General features: G+C 41.1%; 1 protein-coding gene and 1 long non-coding RNA gene across 7 annotated transcripts in view; one reads left to right on the forward strand and one right to left on the reverse strand.

Annotated features, from left to right (window-relative positions):
• Positions 1-19,119, reverse strand: part of QPCT (glutaminyl-peptide cyclotransferase) — a 49,189-nt gene that overhangs the window by 2,928 nt on the left and 27,142 nt on the right. For 3 of the 6 annotated variants that reach the window (XM_027113368.1, XM_027113365.1, XM_027113363.1), the window contains exons 2-7: positions 16,744-16,890; positions 10,096-10,374; positions 8,971-9,012; positions 5,558-5,581; positions 4,693-4,869; positions 2,290-2,389 (exon numbers count right to left, since the gene is read on the reverse strand). In XM_027113368.1, coding sequence (XP_026969169.1) covers positions 2,290-2,389; positions 4,693-4,869; positions 5,558-5,581; positions 8,971-9,012; positions 10,096-10,374; positions 16,744-16,890 — 769 coding nt within the window. Of the gene's footprint in view, positions 1-2,289; positions 2,390-4,682; positions 4,870-5,557; positions 5,582-8,970; positions 9,013-10,095; positions 10,375-16,743; positions 16,891-19,119 lie in introns of all 6 variants that reach the window. The other 3 variants (XM_027113367.1, XM_027113366.1, XM_027113364.1) reach the window with 2 other exon arrangements.
• On the forward strand, positions 5,535-7,882 carry LOC113623838 (uncharacterized). Its single transcript, XR_003434092.1, has 3 exons — positions 5,535-5,841; positions 7,166-7,209; positions 7,774-7,882. It is a non-coding gene; the product is annotated as an uncharacterized LOC113623838 (long non-coding RNA).

Below are 19,119 nucleotides of genomic sequence, written 5' to 3' on the forward strand. Positions count from 1 at the left end.
TTTAAAAGCCTTTGTCGTTGGCGTCTGTTTTTTTAAGTTTTCAAACTGTAAATGTTGGGCTTTGTATTTTGATGTAAACTCAGAATAGTGGCATTTGGGGCCAGTGACCAAAAACCAAACCAAACTTGTAACTGACCATGGATCTTAATAAACCTGTTGGTAAAAAAGAAAAAAAAAACCCTCTGAGCTGAACTTGGGTATGGACATTTTGGAGTCCTTCTAAGAGTCACACATGATTCTAGCTTTACAGGTGAGAACCTCCTTAGAATCAGAAACTCAACAGAACAATAGAGAGATGGAGAATGAGAAAGCTAGAGGAAAATGGAGAGAAAAAACACAGGTGTAGATACTTACAGATCCTCAATCCTGCATGAAGGATGCCTTACGAGGAGATGCAGAGCTTGAAAGGGGAATCCTTAGAGAGAACAGGCATGAAGTACTAGACTGAGTGACCACTCTTTGGGAAAGGGATACCTATTATGACTTGCATCAGTGGTTCTCAAAGTGGTCTCTCATCAGCTGCATCAGTACCACCTGGGAACTTGTTAGAAATGCAAATTATCTGGTCCCACCTCAGACCAACTGAATTAGAAATTCTGGGGGTGAGGTCCAGCGATCTGTGGTGTAACAAGCCCTCCGGGTGATTCTAATGCACACTAAAATTTGAGAACCATCGGCCTACATTCCATCAGTCCTGTCATCTTGCAATATAGAACCCATGTATTACATACAGGATTACATATAACATGAGCCTATGTTACAAGATGATAAGAGATCACAAGAAGAGTTTAAGACAACTGAATGAAACTTTCCAGGATTGGTTATTTTAATTACTAAATTTAAAGGGTAAAATTAGACCGAGTGGTAAGCATTCATATATAATGTGATTTTAGGAACATCAAGAAAGCCCCTACTATGACCAAAACAATATTCCCATCTGTTTATTGATAATTATAATTCCTTTACCTTAGGCTACAACTTTGCCTTATACAATTAGAGATATGGTTTGAAGTGTAAGTATCACTCAGTGGGTTATACAATGGGTTAAAATTGTATTAAGATGTGAGTTACTGATATAAATTCATTCCAGTGGAGGAAATAAGAGAAGGGAATCAAATCCTCGACAGAAGGCCAAACCCAATTTCTTGAGGCTACTCAAAGTAAGGAAAACATGCTGTAAGGAAGTGTCCCCAAGAAGCTTACATTAATAATACCATAATAGCAATTCTTTCAAACTAGAAATTTAAATTTGCCAAAGATAAGCGTCTGAGGTTCAGGTAAAAGTTTCTTTCATAATATTCTAGATCTGGATATAAGCACGTTCTGAACTCGTGGCAAAAGCATGAGTTGAGATGGCAGCATTTTCCCCACTGCTGAGAAGAAAGTACCACCCTATCCTGCTCCAAGAAGTCTGTGTGGCTAGAAAGGAATTCTTAGCCTGATGTTCTTGCCTCAAAGCAGGGCTCCTGGCCTGGATTCTATAATAAAATTCTATCGCATGCTCACCTCTCCCTGAGGCCAATTTTTTGTGCTTTGTTGTGTTTTGTTTTGGGGTGTTCGTGTGTATGTGTGTGGAGAGGGAAGGGTGTATGGAGTGGAAGTACAAGAGAAAGAAGTTATTCTCCTTTTCCTTCTGCAAGCCCCAAGCCTCTCTCCTGAGCCATAGATATCTTTGTTTCCTTGGCTGGTCTGGCCTAACCTTATCTGGTCCCTTCCACTCATTTATTTGACACTGAACCTTCTCTTAAATGACTCTTGAAGGATTTTGGCTTGCTGTTGCATCGCCATCTCTTACACCTTTGGAAAGTAAGCAGAGATTGTACTAGATTTAAAAGAAAATCACATCTGCATAAAGCAGAAAAGAGAAGATGACAAAGACTGAGATGGAAAAGAAAGAAACATTAAAGAATATCTTTTGGTATCATTATGAGGACATAACATTCATCATTATCCAACATGCTTTGCTGAGTTTTCCCTAAAAATGCATTCCATATGCTTCAAACAGGACTCTGAGAAAATATTTCCAAGCCATTTCTAAGGATATGCAAATATGAAATGTAGTATTTTATGTTTCCGTTTTAAAATTCAGTTTCATGCAGGAAAATAAAGTGGGTCTTCTAAAAGAGATGAATAGGAATAATAAACTAATCAATAAAGCAAGAAAAAAAGCCAGTAAAGTATATTGTGTACTCAAATCGCACACTTAAATCATAAATTCTGAATTTTAAAACTCAGTGTTTGTCAGTGGGAAGAAACCAGGTTTGACTCTTTAATAACCGTGGTGCTTACCAATTGCTTGAAGTCTATGAAACCATCTGGCAGTGTTTGGGAAAAAGTTGGGAAATGTTGGGTTTGGAGCTCCAATTAAATCCAGTAAGATCAATAAGTCCTAAGGGAGAAAAAATATTGTATAATTACTGTCGCCAAAACACATTTCATACTCATCAATGGAAAAACAAAAAATCAGTCAAAACTAACTGCACGGGGCTTCCCTGGTGGCGCAGTGGCTGAGAATCTGCCTGCTAATGCAGGGGACACGGGTTCGAGCCCTGGTCTGGGAGGATCCCACACGCCACGGAGCAACTAGGCCCGTGAGCCACAACTACTGAGCCTGCGCGTCTGGAGCCTGTGCTCCGCAACAAGAGAGGCCACGATAGTGAGAGGCCCACGCACCGCGATGAAGAGTGGCCCCCGCTTGCCACAACTAGAGAAAGCCCTCGCACAGAAACGAAGACCCAACACAGCAAAAATAAATAAATAAAATTAATAAAAGGCAGAATAGGTGAAAAAAAAAAAACTAACTGCACTTTAATAACTGAGAATAAAACGCGGAGCTGTATAAATGAACAAAAGGTTTAATAACATTGTAAGTGAATCCTTTGGGGAAAATTTTTAAATCTTGCTTATGCAATGTGGACAAATGGCAAATTGTAGATTCTTTTTGTCTGTAACCCCAGAAGGATATCACTAGGGATAAATTAGAAGGAGGACATTTGGATAAATATTTCATAAGAAAAAAAAAGAATACATTTGCTTTATTTTCAGGTAGGCATGCAAGCCTGTCTGATCTTCTATTCCATTCTAATTAGCCATTTTATCCCCAGTCTATAATAACACAGCTGCCAAAGGAGAGCATTTGGATAGTAACTATTTATTCCTTAAAGCAGCATATAAGAAAATTTCCTTGACTAGAAGCTCTATGAGCTTAGTCCCTGGATATCCATTTCCTTTTCTATCAAACAAGAAGCTCAAGCTCGCTGATCACTAAAGGTCCTTTCTGGCTATAAGCCTCTATAATAAACCAGTGTTTCTTAACTTATTTGAGCCATAAAGCATCAGCAGGCTTGAGGACTCCCTGAAGACTAACCCCAGATTAAGAACTCCTGATTTATATACGTGAGGTAAGGTATGGGTAAATATCTAGCATTGATCCTGACATGCAATAGATAAATATTTTCAGAGTCTATATGACTCTAAAGACATAGTATCTACTAACTCATGAATGATGATTAAATATATTCACTGGGAAAAAATAGGCTTGTTTGAAATAGGAGTATATTCATAAGGTTGGATAAGCGCCTAAGAGTTTGTTTCTGGGGGAAAAAAATGGTCTAACTATCACTATGGATTCATATATTTGGACTGGTAAACAAATAACTTTGTTCCTCCTGCCGATCAATCAGGTCTCTTCTCCTCTGAACCCTTTTTAGCCACTTGAGCAAAAGTGATTAAATGAGGTACCAGTTATGTTCTCCTAACCCCTTATGAGCTGCCAGTGGGCAACGGGACAGAGAGAAAGCCAACATGAGATGTGCTGGATTCACAGAGGACATTGAATGTGGCCATTTGGACTCATAGGGTGAAGGTCAGTGATAGGGCAAAGGACAGGGATGAACGGAGAGGGTTAGAAACAGGCTATCAGTTCACAGGTAGGGTGAGGGCCAGGGATGGATGGAGCCACAGGGAAGAATGAAGTCTCAGGGGTTCCATGCTGCGGTTAGTGAGGACTCAAATACTGAGTGAGTCAAATATGGGAAGAGAGCCAGAATAGGAAGGAAATTCAAAGGTGGGGTAAGGGACTAGGTATGGGCTGTGGGGTCAGAATGGGGGATGAGTAAGGGGCCATAAGTTGCACCCATTACTTGGTAATAGGAGCAGGGTTTTAAGGCAGCACTGAAATGTGTCCACCACCATGCCAAAACACCACATCAAAACTGACACATCAAAATGTCCTGTACACACTTGGAGTCACTATAATGCTTTGAAGCCACCGAGGAAATTCTTCACTCTCATCCCCATACTACGTTCCACTCTTACTCCTTTTCCCAAGACCCCAGCCTCCTCTGGCTTGACAGAGGCCTCAAAGATGGGATTTGCTCTCTCCACCTCTAATATTTACTGGGGGAATGTGCTCCCGTGGGACTGAAATGAATCTGATGTTTCCTTATTCTGAATTTTTACATCATTTTAATTGAGCTCAGTCAAACATAACTTCTAACCTAGAATCATTCTTTTTTAGCTCTGGGATTCCTCAAAAACCCAACGCCTGCCAAAAAAATGTTCTATTATAAACACTCTGCTCCAAGAATGCCTTGGCATTTTTAGGTCTTTAATTGGCTTCCCCTCCCTGCCACAGGCTTCCTTTGAAGCAGAGTCTGTAGCTGCAGCACCGTGAAAATTACCTGGACTCACCATGCCGTGCAATTGGTTGGTGTCCCTCGCTCCAGGTGGATGTGCAGTTGATGCCATCTTGGAAGCTAAGTGCCGAGACCCATACAGAGAATCTTGAGGAGACCAGTGAAGAAAAGCCTCTTCTCCATCAAAGAAAATTAGCTGGAGTGAGAGATCTGGCTTCGAGTCTGAAATATTCTGATTTAAAAAAATAAACAGTAGAAAAAGAGCAAAAATATGAGAACTAAAAAATAGCACGCTTTCCTGTTAACTGGACAAAAAGACAGATGTGCCGTAAAGAAAAGGAAGAAGCCAAAGCAAGTGAAAATATGCCAAAATTTATTTTGCACCATTTCCTCTCTGAAAATCATCACGGGTCCCACAGTCTTCAGCCACAGAAATCTCACCTTCTTCACTCCCTCTGAAAAGAGAAGTCTTACACTTTTTTCTGACTCCTTAGAGAACTATGGAACTATGGAACTGCAGTGGCAGACACTGTGACACAACACCCAGGTCCCTTTCAGAAGGGTGCGTTGTCCCTGTTGCCAGTAGAGGTGTCCGCAGAAGGCCTTCAGTTGTTTGTCCCTTTAAGGACTGGCTCAGCCATGGGGGTTCCTACGTCCAATGACTGGCCTAAGCAGGTGCTGGGGGCTCTCTAAAGGGCCATGCTACCTCCAGAGCTCCCCAGGGGTTGACTGAGGCTGTTGTTGAACCTGCATGGCAGCCCGGCTTCTCCCTCTGCCTACTCCCATTTCTTTCCCCTCCCTGCCACAGGTGGTGAGCCAAGGCCACTCCCTACTATGTGATTGAAAGGCTAACCTCCACGTCAGAGTGCACCTCCCAGGGAATCCAACCTGAAACAACGCAAATCTTTCTTGCTTCTCACCTTATGTAAGTCTGCAATGTTGTACTGAGTCTAGGTTCAAGAATCTGCCCTTGGAATGCAACAGAGATACAAAGAATGGTAATTACAGCCTCTTCCTCAGAGGAACCTACACTTGAGTTGGGTTAGGGAAAGATGAAACAAATACACGGGTATGGCAAAATGTACCAAGGGTCACAAATGTAACACAAAACTCCTCTGGAAATTGGATAGATTGAGAAGTGGAATCCTTGGAGTGTCAAGGAAGACTTCATGAAAGAGACAGTATTTGAGTGGAACTTAGAAGGGTGAGTAGGATTCTGATTGATTTTATACTTTCCACTGTCTGACAACAACTCTCACCTTTCAGATTAGTCCTTCTGGTACTCTATCCTCACAATCCTTCAACCCCATTGGAATCCATAATCTTTTGAAATGTTCACCTTTTCCCAGTCTTTCCTTTACCCTTATGATGTCCTCACTTCACTATATATTCAGCTTAAATTCCAGAGTCAATCATTCTAATTGCTCCCTGCATACACACTCAACTCCTGTGCCTCTCTCTGCCTTGGTCAAACTCACATGGCAAAAACATAATATTAAGTCCAACTCTCTGCCTGCTTTGTGCCTGCACTCAGGCAGCTGAACATGGATGAAGAAAAATACACCACCATTTGCTCTCTCCGCCCCTGTGCAGTACTGGGGAATGTGCTCCCGCTGGAGGAACTGAATCTGATGTTTCCTTAATCTGTTATGGATAACACTTCTCCTCTTATCTCTCTAAGGATATTAAAATAGTGTTCTTTAAGTTATTTTCTGCTCCTGTACACTATTTCTTCTGAGTTCATTTTTCAACTTGTATTATTTGTTTTGTTTTCTTTCTTTCATGCTGGAGATGGCCCTCAAATATCTGATCATCCTTTGTGTTCATTTGCATTAAACAATAAGATACTAAAACACTGATTAGAGACACAGATTGGTTGGCTCCACTGCAGGGCAATCTGATGCCCAGTGAGTGTTTTCACTGAGGATCCCCAAATGTCACTGTCTGTGGGTCTTTTCTATGAGGTGGTTCACATTCTCCAGAGAAGGATCCTCCAGGTTCCTGTCTGATGGGTGTGAGCTAGCCGCTGTCTTTCTCGTGCTGGAAGTGAGGGAAGGCTAGGGAATCTCACTGCTCAGTGTGTAGTCTTTCCCCTAATCTCATTGATTTCCATGAGGCACATCATTACTGCCCTCCTTTATAACTGATGTCCCAACATCCAGAACCTCCCTGGTTCAATTTCTCCAGAAAAATATCGTGTCATCTCCTACAAGGGTACAGGTGGAATACCTACCTGCCAGCTGTGGGGTAGAAATCTTATATACCTAAGTACTCCTTATACAGACTTAAAACACTCTCCTCCTCTGCCCTCTGCCTCACTTCTGCCTTCCTTACTGTCCCCTCCCATCCCTGAGGCAGTCAGGATTTTTCAGGGGACCACTGGCTTCCTTTTTCCCCTCTGGGGAATGTGACGTCTCTCTACTCTGATATGTCGTCTGCCTTTTCTCCATTCACCTTCTGTCTTCATATGGTGGTTTCCAGATGTTCACTGGATTCTTCAAAGATGGAATTTTTCTTGATTGTTTTAGGGTGATTTCATCAGAAGGAGGAAAATGTCTTTATCAAGTGAAAAGTAAGTTATCTTTGCATGGTAATCATTTCAATTGTCTTAATATTACTCCTTAATTAGGCCCCAAGAAAAGGACAGTTTATTGTATTTTGAGTCTCTCATAACTCCTGACAGTACTAAGCACAGGATGTGTCTATCTGTATACTATATATGCATTCAGGGTTTAATAAGAACTCAGTAATGAAACAGATTGTCTCACTGGCAACACGTGTATAGTGCATACATTAGTGGAGACAGTCTAAGTTTCCAGTTGTCTAAAGGGCCTTGACTGGTTCCAAAGTTCTAATTCCAAATCAAACAGAACATCAGGGCAGAATAAGACTGCTTGGGACCGGAGACATTCTGTTCATGCCCAGGGCAGAAGCAAAAGGAGGCAGTCTTCATATTCTGCAAGCTTGAAGGTTCGGGTGCCTCAGAAATGTCAACAGCTTGGCGACTCCAGTGTTCAGTGCAATGACTTCCTTTCATTCTCTTCTCTTAGCACCATTTCATTTAGATAGGCATAGACCGTTCTGGACAATTACTCTGAGTCCTGTGAGGCAACTTGCTCTTTTTACTTCTTTTTAGGATTGGCAGAAAAATAACTGTGGCCTTCAACTTCTAATAACTCAGCCTAGTATCTCGGAGCTAGAAAATCTGCACGGCTAGATTTTCTTCTAGTCATTCTTCCTGGCAATATGACAAACGCCTAGTAACCAGTGTTAACAGGGTCAGTATGTTACCTGCAGTCTTTCCCCAACCAAGGCTGTATCAGCTAATGCCACAACACTAAGGTGTAACTCAGTGGCCTAAAACAACAATCATGAGTTCTGTGGGGTCTGCAGGTCAACTGGGGACAACTGGTCTAGGCTGGAGAAGCTCTGCTTCACCCTGCAGTCATCTAGCTTGGCTCTGCTCCACAAGCCTCTTAGCCTCCTCCTGGGACTGGCAGGCCAGCCAAGGCACGCTCTCCCCATGACGATGGCAAAGACATGACAGAGCAAGTCCAATTGCACAAGCACATTTCCAGCCTCTGTTTGTGTCATCTACTAGCATCCCATTGGCCAAGGCAAGTCAAATAACCAACTCCAGAGACAAGAAATGAGGAAGTACCACCTGCTAAAGTGGGAGGGCACAGCAAAGTTACAAGACAAAAGAGGTGAATGTATAATTACAATCTTATTGCTAGAGGAGGAAGACTGCAAAGAATTGGAACCATCATCCAGTCTCCTATCCAGTCTTCTCCCAGGTCACATTCTTCCACCCCTTACCCAACCCATGACAGCTGAAGGACATAAAATATGTCCTTAATACAAATCTAGTTAAAGTACAACTGGAAGAATAAAACTGATACTCTCAAAGTTTGCATTCAAAACCAGTCTTTATTTTTAATTGTCCACATCACTGCTTACCTCTATTAGAAAAGATAATTAAAAGAATGTATGTGTATTTTGTTAATGGAGATCCCCACTCCACAACTCATTCAGTCCTTTCTATTTCTGTTCACCAAAAGCAGGTGTGAATTACATGGAAAAAGGTAAAGGAGCTCACCAAGAGATTGTGAGCCCACCACACAGATTGTGTCTTTAAGTCATACTTCGCCTCACTTCATGTCCTTACACTAGAAATGCAAATACGAAAAATTAACCTTTTATATCAGCTTCTGAACTCTCTCACCCAATTGCTGGGAAAGGATGCTAGTTAAAACCAGGACAGAGAATGGGACAAAGACATTACAGAAGGTTCAGAAAACAAAACAAAATGAAAAAACAGTGAAAAGGATACTGAGAGGTTATAAACAATTCTTGCTTTCTTCAAGTTCAGCATCTAAAGCAAAAATAGAACCAAATATCTCTATTACTTCCATTACAAGATAAATCTTTTACTTCTTTACCCCCCTTGTATCAAAAGCTGGCCCCTTCATAAAGCTTTGAGGGGAAAAAAAGGTATTTGTTGCCTGCGAACAAAGTTTTTTGTTTCTGCTTTGTTGTGTTTACTTGGTTATGAGTGATATCTGAACAAAGTGTCTTCATCTAGCTTAGCACTTTTTTTCAATATACACTTAAGAACACAGAGACTGAAATAACATCTGAGAGTCCCAGAAGTATTCTGAGCTGAGAATGTAACAAAAGCTCTGCTATGCTGCATAAAATTGAGCCAAGATTCACAGATAATAACAATAATACATTTCTGCTTCATGCTTTTCATCTTGATGTGTCTGAATTACCCACTGTCTACTTCAGAACCACTAGCAGAAACTCCCTCCTTGACTCAAGGCCGCCACATCTCAGTATAGAAGGCTGTGATGTTCCATGACTATATAAACAAGAAGAAATAAACATAATTCTCCTACACATGCCTGTACTAACCTTCCACCTTCTTCATTTTTTGCAAAAAAAAAAAGAAAAATTTTTTTTAATTTGATGTGTATTCATAACTAAGGAATCAAGTGCCAATCAATGAATATACTGTCATGTACTTATTGCCCATGGTGGACATTTTACTTTTTTTTTTTTTTTTTTTTTTGCATTACGCGGGCCTCTCACTGTTGCGGCCTCTCCCGTTGCGGAGCACAGGCTCCGGACGCGCAGGCTCAGCGGCCATGGCTCAGGGGCCCAGCCGCTCCGCGGCACGTGGGATCCTCCCGGACTGGGGCACGAACCCGTATTCCCTGCATCGGCAGGCGAACTCTCAACCACTGCGCCACCAGGGAAGCCCAACATTTTAAATAATATAATCTTCCAATTAATATTATTTCAACTTCATTTCATTTTACAACAAATTAGTACAAAATGTACAGAAAGTCTACACTTCTAAATGGCTTTCTCACTCACCCAAGGATTCTAGAATTCACTCTGAATTACTGCTAACATGTTTTATCTGAGGAATCTACAAGAGGGAAACAGATACCTTCAACGAATGGAGTTGCTTGTCTACGGCCCGGGCAAGTTCCAGTATCATCGCACACGGCACAGCTGAATCAGTGGCTCCCACAAACACTCTGTTGTCCCAATGAGGAAAATACTTGGAGTCATAGTGACAGGAGAGGACCAAGTGTCGTTTAGCAGTGGGATTGAGGGTGCTGATAATATTTGAGAAAGACCGGTACCCATAGGGTGTCTGACTCAAGAAGGTATCCACTTCCAAGACCCAGTCAGCTTGAAGTCTCTGAATTCTCTGCATGATGTGCTGATCAAAACAAAAAACAAAATTTCAGCTCTAGACAGTTAAATTTTATGTAATGCCTTTCAAGCTAAAAATGCAATCCATGCTTATTATATGAAGCAAGGATGTTTAAAGGAAAAGCTAATCATCTCCCTCTCCCTTAACCTCCCCCTGCCAATCCAACTCAACCAACTGTTAATATTACCAATGTTAAGAGTCTGCTGTATATCTTTCCACACCTTTCTCCTATTTATACAAACATGTACTAGCACTCAAACACGTATATTTGGCCGAGGGATGCATATTCTTATAAGAATAGAATCCTACTCTATATTTGCTCTGCTCCTTGCCCCTCTCACTTAACAGTGTATCATGGACATCTCTGCACATCAGGAGAGGGAGCTCCAGTTCAGTATATATTAAAGCCCACTTTTAATATTTCTAGGAGGATAACAAGACAGGTTTGAGAAATTAGATATACTAGGTGGGTCGTACAGGTCATAACTTCTACTCTAAGCTCTTTGAGGGTGAGAACTGCACATGGCAGCTCTTTTTGTCCGAAGCACTTAGTATGTGCCCCCAGTCAGCAAATATTTCATAATGTAACAAACACTAACAAAAAATACTAATGCTCACCTGTTAAGGATAATTCACAGAGAGTCCCGTTACAAGGGGATGGTTGGGGGATATTTGAGGTTCTGCCCGCTCTAATAATCAATAAGCAACTCTGAACCATAATGACATATCAAGCAGTTTTCCCTTTGCATTCAAGGCAGGTCCAGACCCACTGCAAACGCTGGTGAAAATAAGGAAGAATCTATTTTCCCATCTCTCCTGGTCATCTTGGGCTTTGTGAGCAACATGGTGACTGACAGGGAAAAACAGCAGATGGAAAAGAAACACCACTTCAGGGACTGGAGGTGTCTTCTTAAAGAATCTAGGGCTACCCTGGTGGCACAGTGGCTAAGAATCTGCCTGCCAATGCAGGGGACACAGGTTCAAGCCCTGGTCCGGGAAGATCCCACATGCTGCGGAACAGCTGAGCCCGTGAGCCACAACTACTGAGCCTGCGTGCCACAACTACTGAAGCCCACGCACCTAGAGCTGGTGCTCCACAACAAGAGAAGCCACCGTCATGAGAAGCCCGCGCACCGCAGTGAAGAGTAGCCCCTGCTCGCCACAACTAGAGAAAGCCCGCACACAGCAAAAAAGACCCAATGCAGTCAAAAATAAATAAAATAAATAAATTTATTAAAAAAATAAAAAGAATCTAGAGTTTGTGGTGTGAAAAGCTACAGGTGAGTTCATTGCTGTTCCATTTGCCCTCTCCTATCTTTATTTTCTCTTTGCTTTATTTTCCTCACTATGTTCCATTTATTTCATTTTGAAATATTATACAGATTTTTGTAAGTTGCCTTAAAAAATTATTTTTAAGTCACACAACAAACTAACCATCAACACATCCGGCAGTTTGTTCCACAATGAACATCCAGTGGGGATGGACCTTGAGGTGATAAACAAATAACTTATAATGACTGGAAAAGAATGGGAGATTCCCCTCCACACACGACTTTCTAGCCTAGCCAAGTCTTGTGTGACCTGCCCTAACTAATGTGACATGACACGTAGGCAAGGGCCTTGGAACAACTGGGGCAGGAAGCTTCCAGGAAGAGGAAAACTAAGCCAGAGGGAGGACAGTGCTTCTACAGTCAGCCCTGCAAAAGCCAAATAAATAAACAGTTTCCCAGATATTCACTCCTTGCTCTCTGTCAGGAGGTGGACTTTGGCCTAAAGAGCATGTATACACAGTACCTTACCTTTTCTATTACACATTTACAGGTTGTCTTTTCATATAAAAATAATTTTTAAAACTTTATAACCTTTTTGAAATTATCACTCATATCTCATTTATTTTGTTATTCTCCACAATTCTTAGCACTGAGCTTTGTACACAGTAGGCTATCGGTAAATATGGGTTGATTATAACAAATAAGTTATTCTCAATGAGATTATATAAAATTATATGATATGGAACATTAATAGTTTGACTAGAGAGAAATCACTGCATCTAAGACAAGTTTTCCAGAGAATTTGAAAATAAGTTATCCTCAGACTTTGGCGAAAAGATATTTTTCCATAAAAGGGGTCAATCTTAAAAAAAAATAAAAAGCACATCCGCCAGAACATCTGGTATCCAGATGATGAGCTGCTCCATAAAATGTGTTCAATACCAATAGCTGCCTGCATGCTTACAAAATGAACTGGGATTTTAAAAGCTATATCTGTTAGCTTTGCTCAGCTGAAGTCTCACACACAAACTCATTCCTCATCCAGTGAACAGGTTTTGGCCATAATTTCTGATATCTGTGTTGACACTAAAATCCACAAAAGCATCAGCAAATGCCCCCAAAAAGAGTTCTGCCTGAACTAACATTTTTTATTCAGGATAAATATTTTTATTTATCTTAGCAACTAATTTCTTTATAAACAATCAAATTGGCTGCATAATCTAATTAGGTCACCAATATCCCTTACAGTTGAGCTTTTGGCTTGCAGACTTAGTCTGCAAGTTCCCACTATAATTCTCTAGAGTAGGCTCCAGAAGCTACTGCTCTTCTCACTAGAGTGCCCCTAAACAGGGAGTGCTTGGCTATGAGAGGGCATAAAGCAGCTGTGCTTCTCTAACTACAGGTAGCAAAAGCCTCTGCCTACCAGGCATGCTAAAATGCAGTTTAGAAATACAGACTGTATTTTGGATTTCTATACATCTATCTTTTTAAATAGAGAAGGCAGAAAAGAGACAAAGAGAGATGGATAGATTGAGACAGAGAGAGATGGAGATTGAAAAGAGAGACAAAGAAAAGGATATGAAAATAGAGGGGGAGACAAGGAGAGAGAGACAGAGACAGGCCAAGAGTGGGAGTGGAGAGACAGAGAGGAAGAGAGAGAAAGATAAAAGTAAACATGGCATTCTACTTCCTGGGGAGGAAGGCCCCAGGGGATTTTAGGTTAACACTGGTGAATGATCCTGGGTCAAATTAATTAAACTTACATTCTCATTTCCAAGTTCTGAGAAACACTGTCATTAGTAGAGCAGATTTCTTTGGAGGAAGCAGATCCTGTGATATTTGCAATAAGTCTGCAAACAGACCACTGTCTGGATGCTGAACCCTGCCACTGGGGACTTCAGGGTCCTCCTCCCTCTTGGGTGGACCATATATTAGTCTCTCAGGCTCCAAGCTGAAGGCCCTCCACCCAGAGCCCTCCATTCAGGGATACACATACCTTTCAACGAAGAAGCCCAGCTTTAGCTACTCGGATGCACTGGACATACACAGGGGATTTTAACCACCAAGTTTCTAGGTTGCCTCTTTTAGACAAAGTTTCTGGCTTGCTCCTTAGTGAGACTTTACCACCCTGATTTTTTAAATTTATTTTTTATTCCTCTCTCAGCTAGAAATCACTGAAATCCTCTAAAAATTAATACTGTCAAAGTATTAAATTTACAAATAAAGTATCTTCTCTAATAAAAATATTCTAAAAATCCAACAGGCCGCTTTAGGCCCATTGATCGGAGACAATAAAAATGCAGACTATGGGATATTGTTCCCATATTATCTTCTGAAAGGGAATTCATAGCAATGCACATCTTTATTGATAACTAATAAAAGTTAAATCACTAACCAATTTTATATCAAGTCCACACTTTTTTTAGATTTTAGAGTCTTCTTTAATTATAACCCTGAAACTCTATGAATTATAAAACATCTGATCTAGTGCTCAAAAATGCCTAGGAGAAAAAAATAATTTTCCACCATTCTTGTCAAAATGTAGTTCAGAGTAAAAGGTACTGATCCTAGTCAAATTAAAGCCATTAAGTGTAGTTCCCTCATAATAACTCAGTGTCATCTACCTCATCTTCAAAAGAGGGAACCATTTATCTTCCACAGCTTAGGGGACAGCTTTCCTAAAACTCATGGTAATTTTCTTTCCCCAAAATTATAAAATCAAATCTCTTAAGTGGGATTTCTAACCCAACCATCCTGTTAGGACTACTACTTTGTCAGCCAGCCCATGTGCAGGTAGCCCAGCAGCTATTCCCAGCACATTCCAAAGCACCGTCAATAAATTTCTCACTTGCCGCCACCCCACATGACATGGAAGATGTTATTATGGATTCCGTAACACTTTTAAATGAATATGAATTTTTTAAACCACGACAGAACCTATGTGTATTATTTGTGAAATCTATTCTGTTGACGTTAAAGATCAAATAGCAATATTTGTTGTCTTTATGGCTTTCTAGAGGTCACAGGCAAGGAACCTCAGGTCTGAAGTATGCACATACATTTCTCAGTATATACTTGGCCTTCTGAGCAAATGGTACCGGGAAATGAAAAAAGTGGAGATAAGTGAGCGCTACAGACCTAGATTTTTTCTAATGAGGAACTGAGGATTTGGGGAAGACCCAGTAAGTGCCCTGAACTTCTTTTAGAAAATGCTTGGGAGACGAGGCCCAGGGGAGGTCACTGAAATGAGTGGTGTGCACCTCACTCTCGGACCCGGGCCTGAGAAGATACAGAGCTGGACACATTTGTAAGCACACACCACAGAGCTGGTCTCTCCCTGCTACCACTCTCCAGGGATTGGATGGAGAGGTCAAGCAGATACCAGTCCAGGTTCTGGCCTCATCACTGCTACGTGTACAACCTTGAGCGAGTTAATTTGCATACTTAAGCCTCAGGTCTTTTTTTTTTTTTTTTAATTTTATTTATTTTTGGCTGCATTGGGTGTTCGTTGCCGCATGTAGGTTTTTCTCTATTCGCAGCGAGCAGGGGCTACTCTTCGTTGTGGTGCGCAGGCTTATTGTTGTGGCTTCTCTTGTGGAGCACGGGCTCTAGGTGCACGGGCTTCAGTAGTTGTGGCTCGCGGGTTCTAGAGCGCAGGCTCAGTAGTTGTGGCACACGGGCTTATTTGCTCTGTGGCATGTGAGATCTTCCCAGACCAGGGCTTGAACCCATGTCTCCTGCACTGGCGGGCGGATTCCTAACCACTGCGCCACCACAGTAGCCCCCTCAGGTCTTTTTAAATCTGTAGCACTGGGAGAACAATTGTACCCACAATTATTGTGTGGACGGAATGAAACGATCCATGCAAAGACCTCTGTAAAGTGGCTGACCTGAAAAAAGTGCCAGATGAACATCAGCCATCATCAGTATTATTCCTCACTCTGCCTAGAGCTTAGAAAGAACTAAGGTGCTCTTTGGGTCTCTGCCACCTAAGTCCTTAGGGGAAGCAAGAGCTGTTTGGATAGAAGACAAGAGGCTAACGGGGCAACAGACAATGGCATCTGGGCTCAACTTGAAAAGCAGAAGCCAAATACTGGATAGAAAGGAAGAGCCCACCAGCTGTGCTGCCAGGCCTTGCAGGTGTCACTCTGTCACAGCAGCGGAGTGCCAAGGTATTTGCCTGAAGTGTTAGGGCAGGTGGACTACTCTCAGAGGAGGATATGAGAGGCCAGCCTCACCCGATTCCTTCCCAAGCTTCCCCTTAAAATGGGGCTACTTTGAAAAAATAGTCATTCAGAGCTGGGGTTTCAGATTGCTTAAGAGGACTGACACTAAGGAGACAGAGAGACATTCAGGTCTAGCCCACCTTATGGCTTAATCTACCCTCTATAGCAGTGCCTTTCAAACTGCAGTGTGCAAATCAGTGTTCCTTGAAAACAGATTAGTGGGTCATGACCAGCTTTTAAAAAATCATAATAATCAATAGTAAAATAGAATTAATATCAGGGTAGATTGCAGGTAATAGGAGTATTTTTCATGAAACTTTTGTATCAGTTAACTCTATGTTTGTGTGTATAAAACGTAAAATATATATATTTGTTTACCATGGGCCAGAGTCAGAAGCCTGAGAAGCATTGTACTGGACAGAGTAGCTTATCACTGATCTTGACTCTCCCTCCTGGGAGAATACAATTTCCCAAAGGGGAATAAAGGCTTGTTAGGACAATAACTCACTCTTGACCCAGAGCCGTTAAGAAAGAAATGTCCAAGCCTGTTGATATTGGGTGTTTAGGGTCCAAGAGAACTCGGTTGGGTACCTGGGGTTGTGTCATAGAAATGATCAAGAGTTGAGTACTTAGTACCCTGTCTGATGTTGCACCCCAGACAGAGATTTCACACATAAATTGATTTAGGTTAACATGCATCTTTTAATTCAGAACAGATATTTGCTCTCAGTTGTTTGGTTTTCTGGGTGCTTATTTTAGTGAAAAAGATGAGATGACAGATCTGAATATCAGACAACTCGGCACTTCAGGCATAATGTTATCTCTCATGTGAAAACAAAGTGTTCGACAGCCTTCAGGTTTGTGTGCTGTTTTCTCACCTGGCGAGCAGCATAGCTTCCAGGGGATCCGGGATATCGCTCAATCAGCAACGGTCGTAAGTCATTTTGCCACATTTCAGAAATACTGGTGCCTTCTGCAACTTGTCGAAGAGACGATACATTCAAAAGGGCTGGTTGGTGATAATTCTGAGGATCAAATAAAATTATTTAACTGGCTATCATTTCAGAATATGTTTAAGACTTATCCTGAGACACTTGCAATTGTAAAATATTCGCTTTGAACCTCAAAATAAAGGGATAGCTCTTACGTTATACAAAGTAAATTAAACTACTCAACTTTAAAATTGGCCTCTTAGATCTAGAACTGTTTTGGTGGCTTGTTTTTAAAACAGAATTAATATAATGCTTTGAACCTGAGAATTAATATTTAACACTTATAGCCTGTGTAATTTTAATAACTTTTGTACAATTGCTTTGTAAAACTAAGGTTTACAAATAACAATTGATATCCTAGTCTTAAGAAAACTTAATATTTCAAAAACTACAGCCAAAAAACAATATAATTTGTTAGCATAATTGTTTTATAAAAGCCAGTGAGGTGTTACAGAATAAGTATATTCTTGGGGTGAAATGAGTGGTATGCACCTCACTCTCGGACCCGGGCCTGAGAAGATACAGAGCTGGACACATTTGTAAGCACACACCACAGAGCTGGTCTCTCCCTGCTACCACTCTCCAGGGATTGGATGGAGAGGTCAAGCAGATACCAGTCCAGGTTCTGGCCTCATCACTGCTACGTGTACAACCTTGAGCGAGTTAATTTGCATACTTAAGCCTCAGGTCTTTTTTTTTTTTGAAAAAAGATTCAAAGTTTGAATCTAGAAACTTTGAAACTAGATTCAAAGTTTCTGGCTGCCATTTATAGGTTGGATGACCTTGGGCAGGTCCCTTAAATTCTCATTCCCCTCAAAATACCAATAAAGGAATTTGAGCTAAATCTACACTGTCCAATGTGGTAGCCACAAGCCACATGTGCCCATTAAGCTCTTGAAATGTAGACAGTCAATGTGTGTAAATACACATATTGAATTTCAAAGACCTAGCATGAAAAAAATGGAAAATATCTCGCTAATAATTTTTATAGTGATTACACGTTGAAATGAAAATTTTTGATATATTGAGTTAAATAAAATATAGTATTAAAATTGGTTTCACCTATCGCCTTTTACTTTTTTAATAGAGCTACTAGAAGATTTTAAATTATATATGTGCTTCACATTATATATTGCTATTGAATAGCACTAACCTAGATGATTGCTGCAATTGTTTTCAGCCAGAGCTTGATGATTCTATGACCCACTAAATAGTACACCTTTTGCCTTCAGTGAAAATTATTTTAATATTCTATTAATGCTCACACTCTTTGGTACACTTATATATTAATTAAGTGAACCTTAATTTAAGCAGCTGAACAAACATAACGTTCAAATTTGTATTTTGGATATGACTTTACATGTGATACGAGTAATGATGAATCATTCATTCATTACATGTTTGTTTTTTTTGGGTTTTTTTGTGGTACACGGGCCTCTCACTGCTGTGGCCTCTTCCGTTAAGGAGCACAGGCTCTGGACGCTCAGGCCCAGCGGGCATGGCTCACGGGCCCAGCTGCTCCGCGGCACGTGGGATCTTCCCAGTCCAGGGCACTAACCCGTGTCCCCTGCATCGGCAGGCGGATTCTCAACCACTGCGCCACCAGGGAAGCGCCCATTCATTACATGTTTATCAGGTACTCAATGATGGAATGTGTTACTCCTCCCCATAGGGATCAGTGTGATTCGTTGATCAGAGGATTTCTTCCCTAAGGGGAATGTTGAAGGTAACATAAATTCTTTGGAATGCAAAACAGAGCTCAGGGGAGCCCTGTCTACTTTACAGCTTTTTCCAAGACCTGTGTAAATTGACTATGTCTAAGTTACCACATGGCTATCTTCACTCCATGGGACACTGTGGAATTAGAGAATGCTTGTTGCCTAATTACTTATACCCATCTACACTTTGCTATGCTTCAGCGTCACTCTCAGGTATTACGCAAAGAGCGTGAGCTGTGGGTCCAGGCACCCCCCTTCAACTCAGCCTCTCAACTCAACTCCCCATCACTTACTAGCTGGCCAGGTTACTTAACCTTATTAAGGCTTAACATTCTCATCTGTAAAAGGGAGGTAATAACACCTACTTCCTCGGGTAATTATAATTGAGCTAATACATATAAATTGCCTCAGTAACTATTTGGAAAGTTTTATTAGTTCTATTACCGTCTATCAAACATTAAGAGGGATAGAATTCCAAGCTGGAAAGGCCACTGAGAGATGATTATCATCCAATCTCTTTGCTTTCTGTCAGTGGAAACTGAGT

Source organism: Aethalodelphis obliquidens, unplaced genomic scaffold (assembly GCF_003676395.1).
Source record: "Aethalodelphis obliquidens isolate GAN/ISIS:26980383/991018 unplaced genomic scaffold, ASM367639v1 scaffold12, whole genome shotgun sequence".
Classification (NCBI taxonomy): domain Eukaryota; kingdom Metazoa; phylum Chordata; class Mammalia; order Artiodactyla; family Delphinidae; genus Aethalodelphis; species Aethalodelphis obliquidens.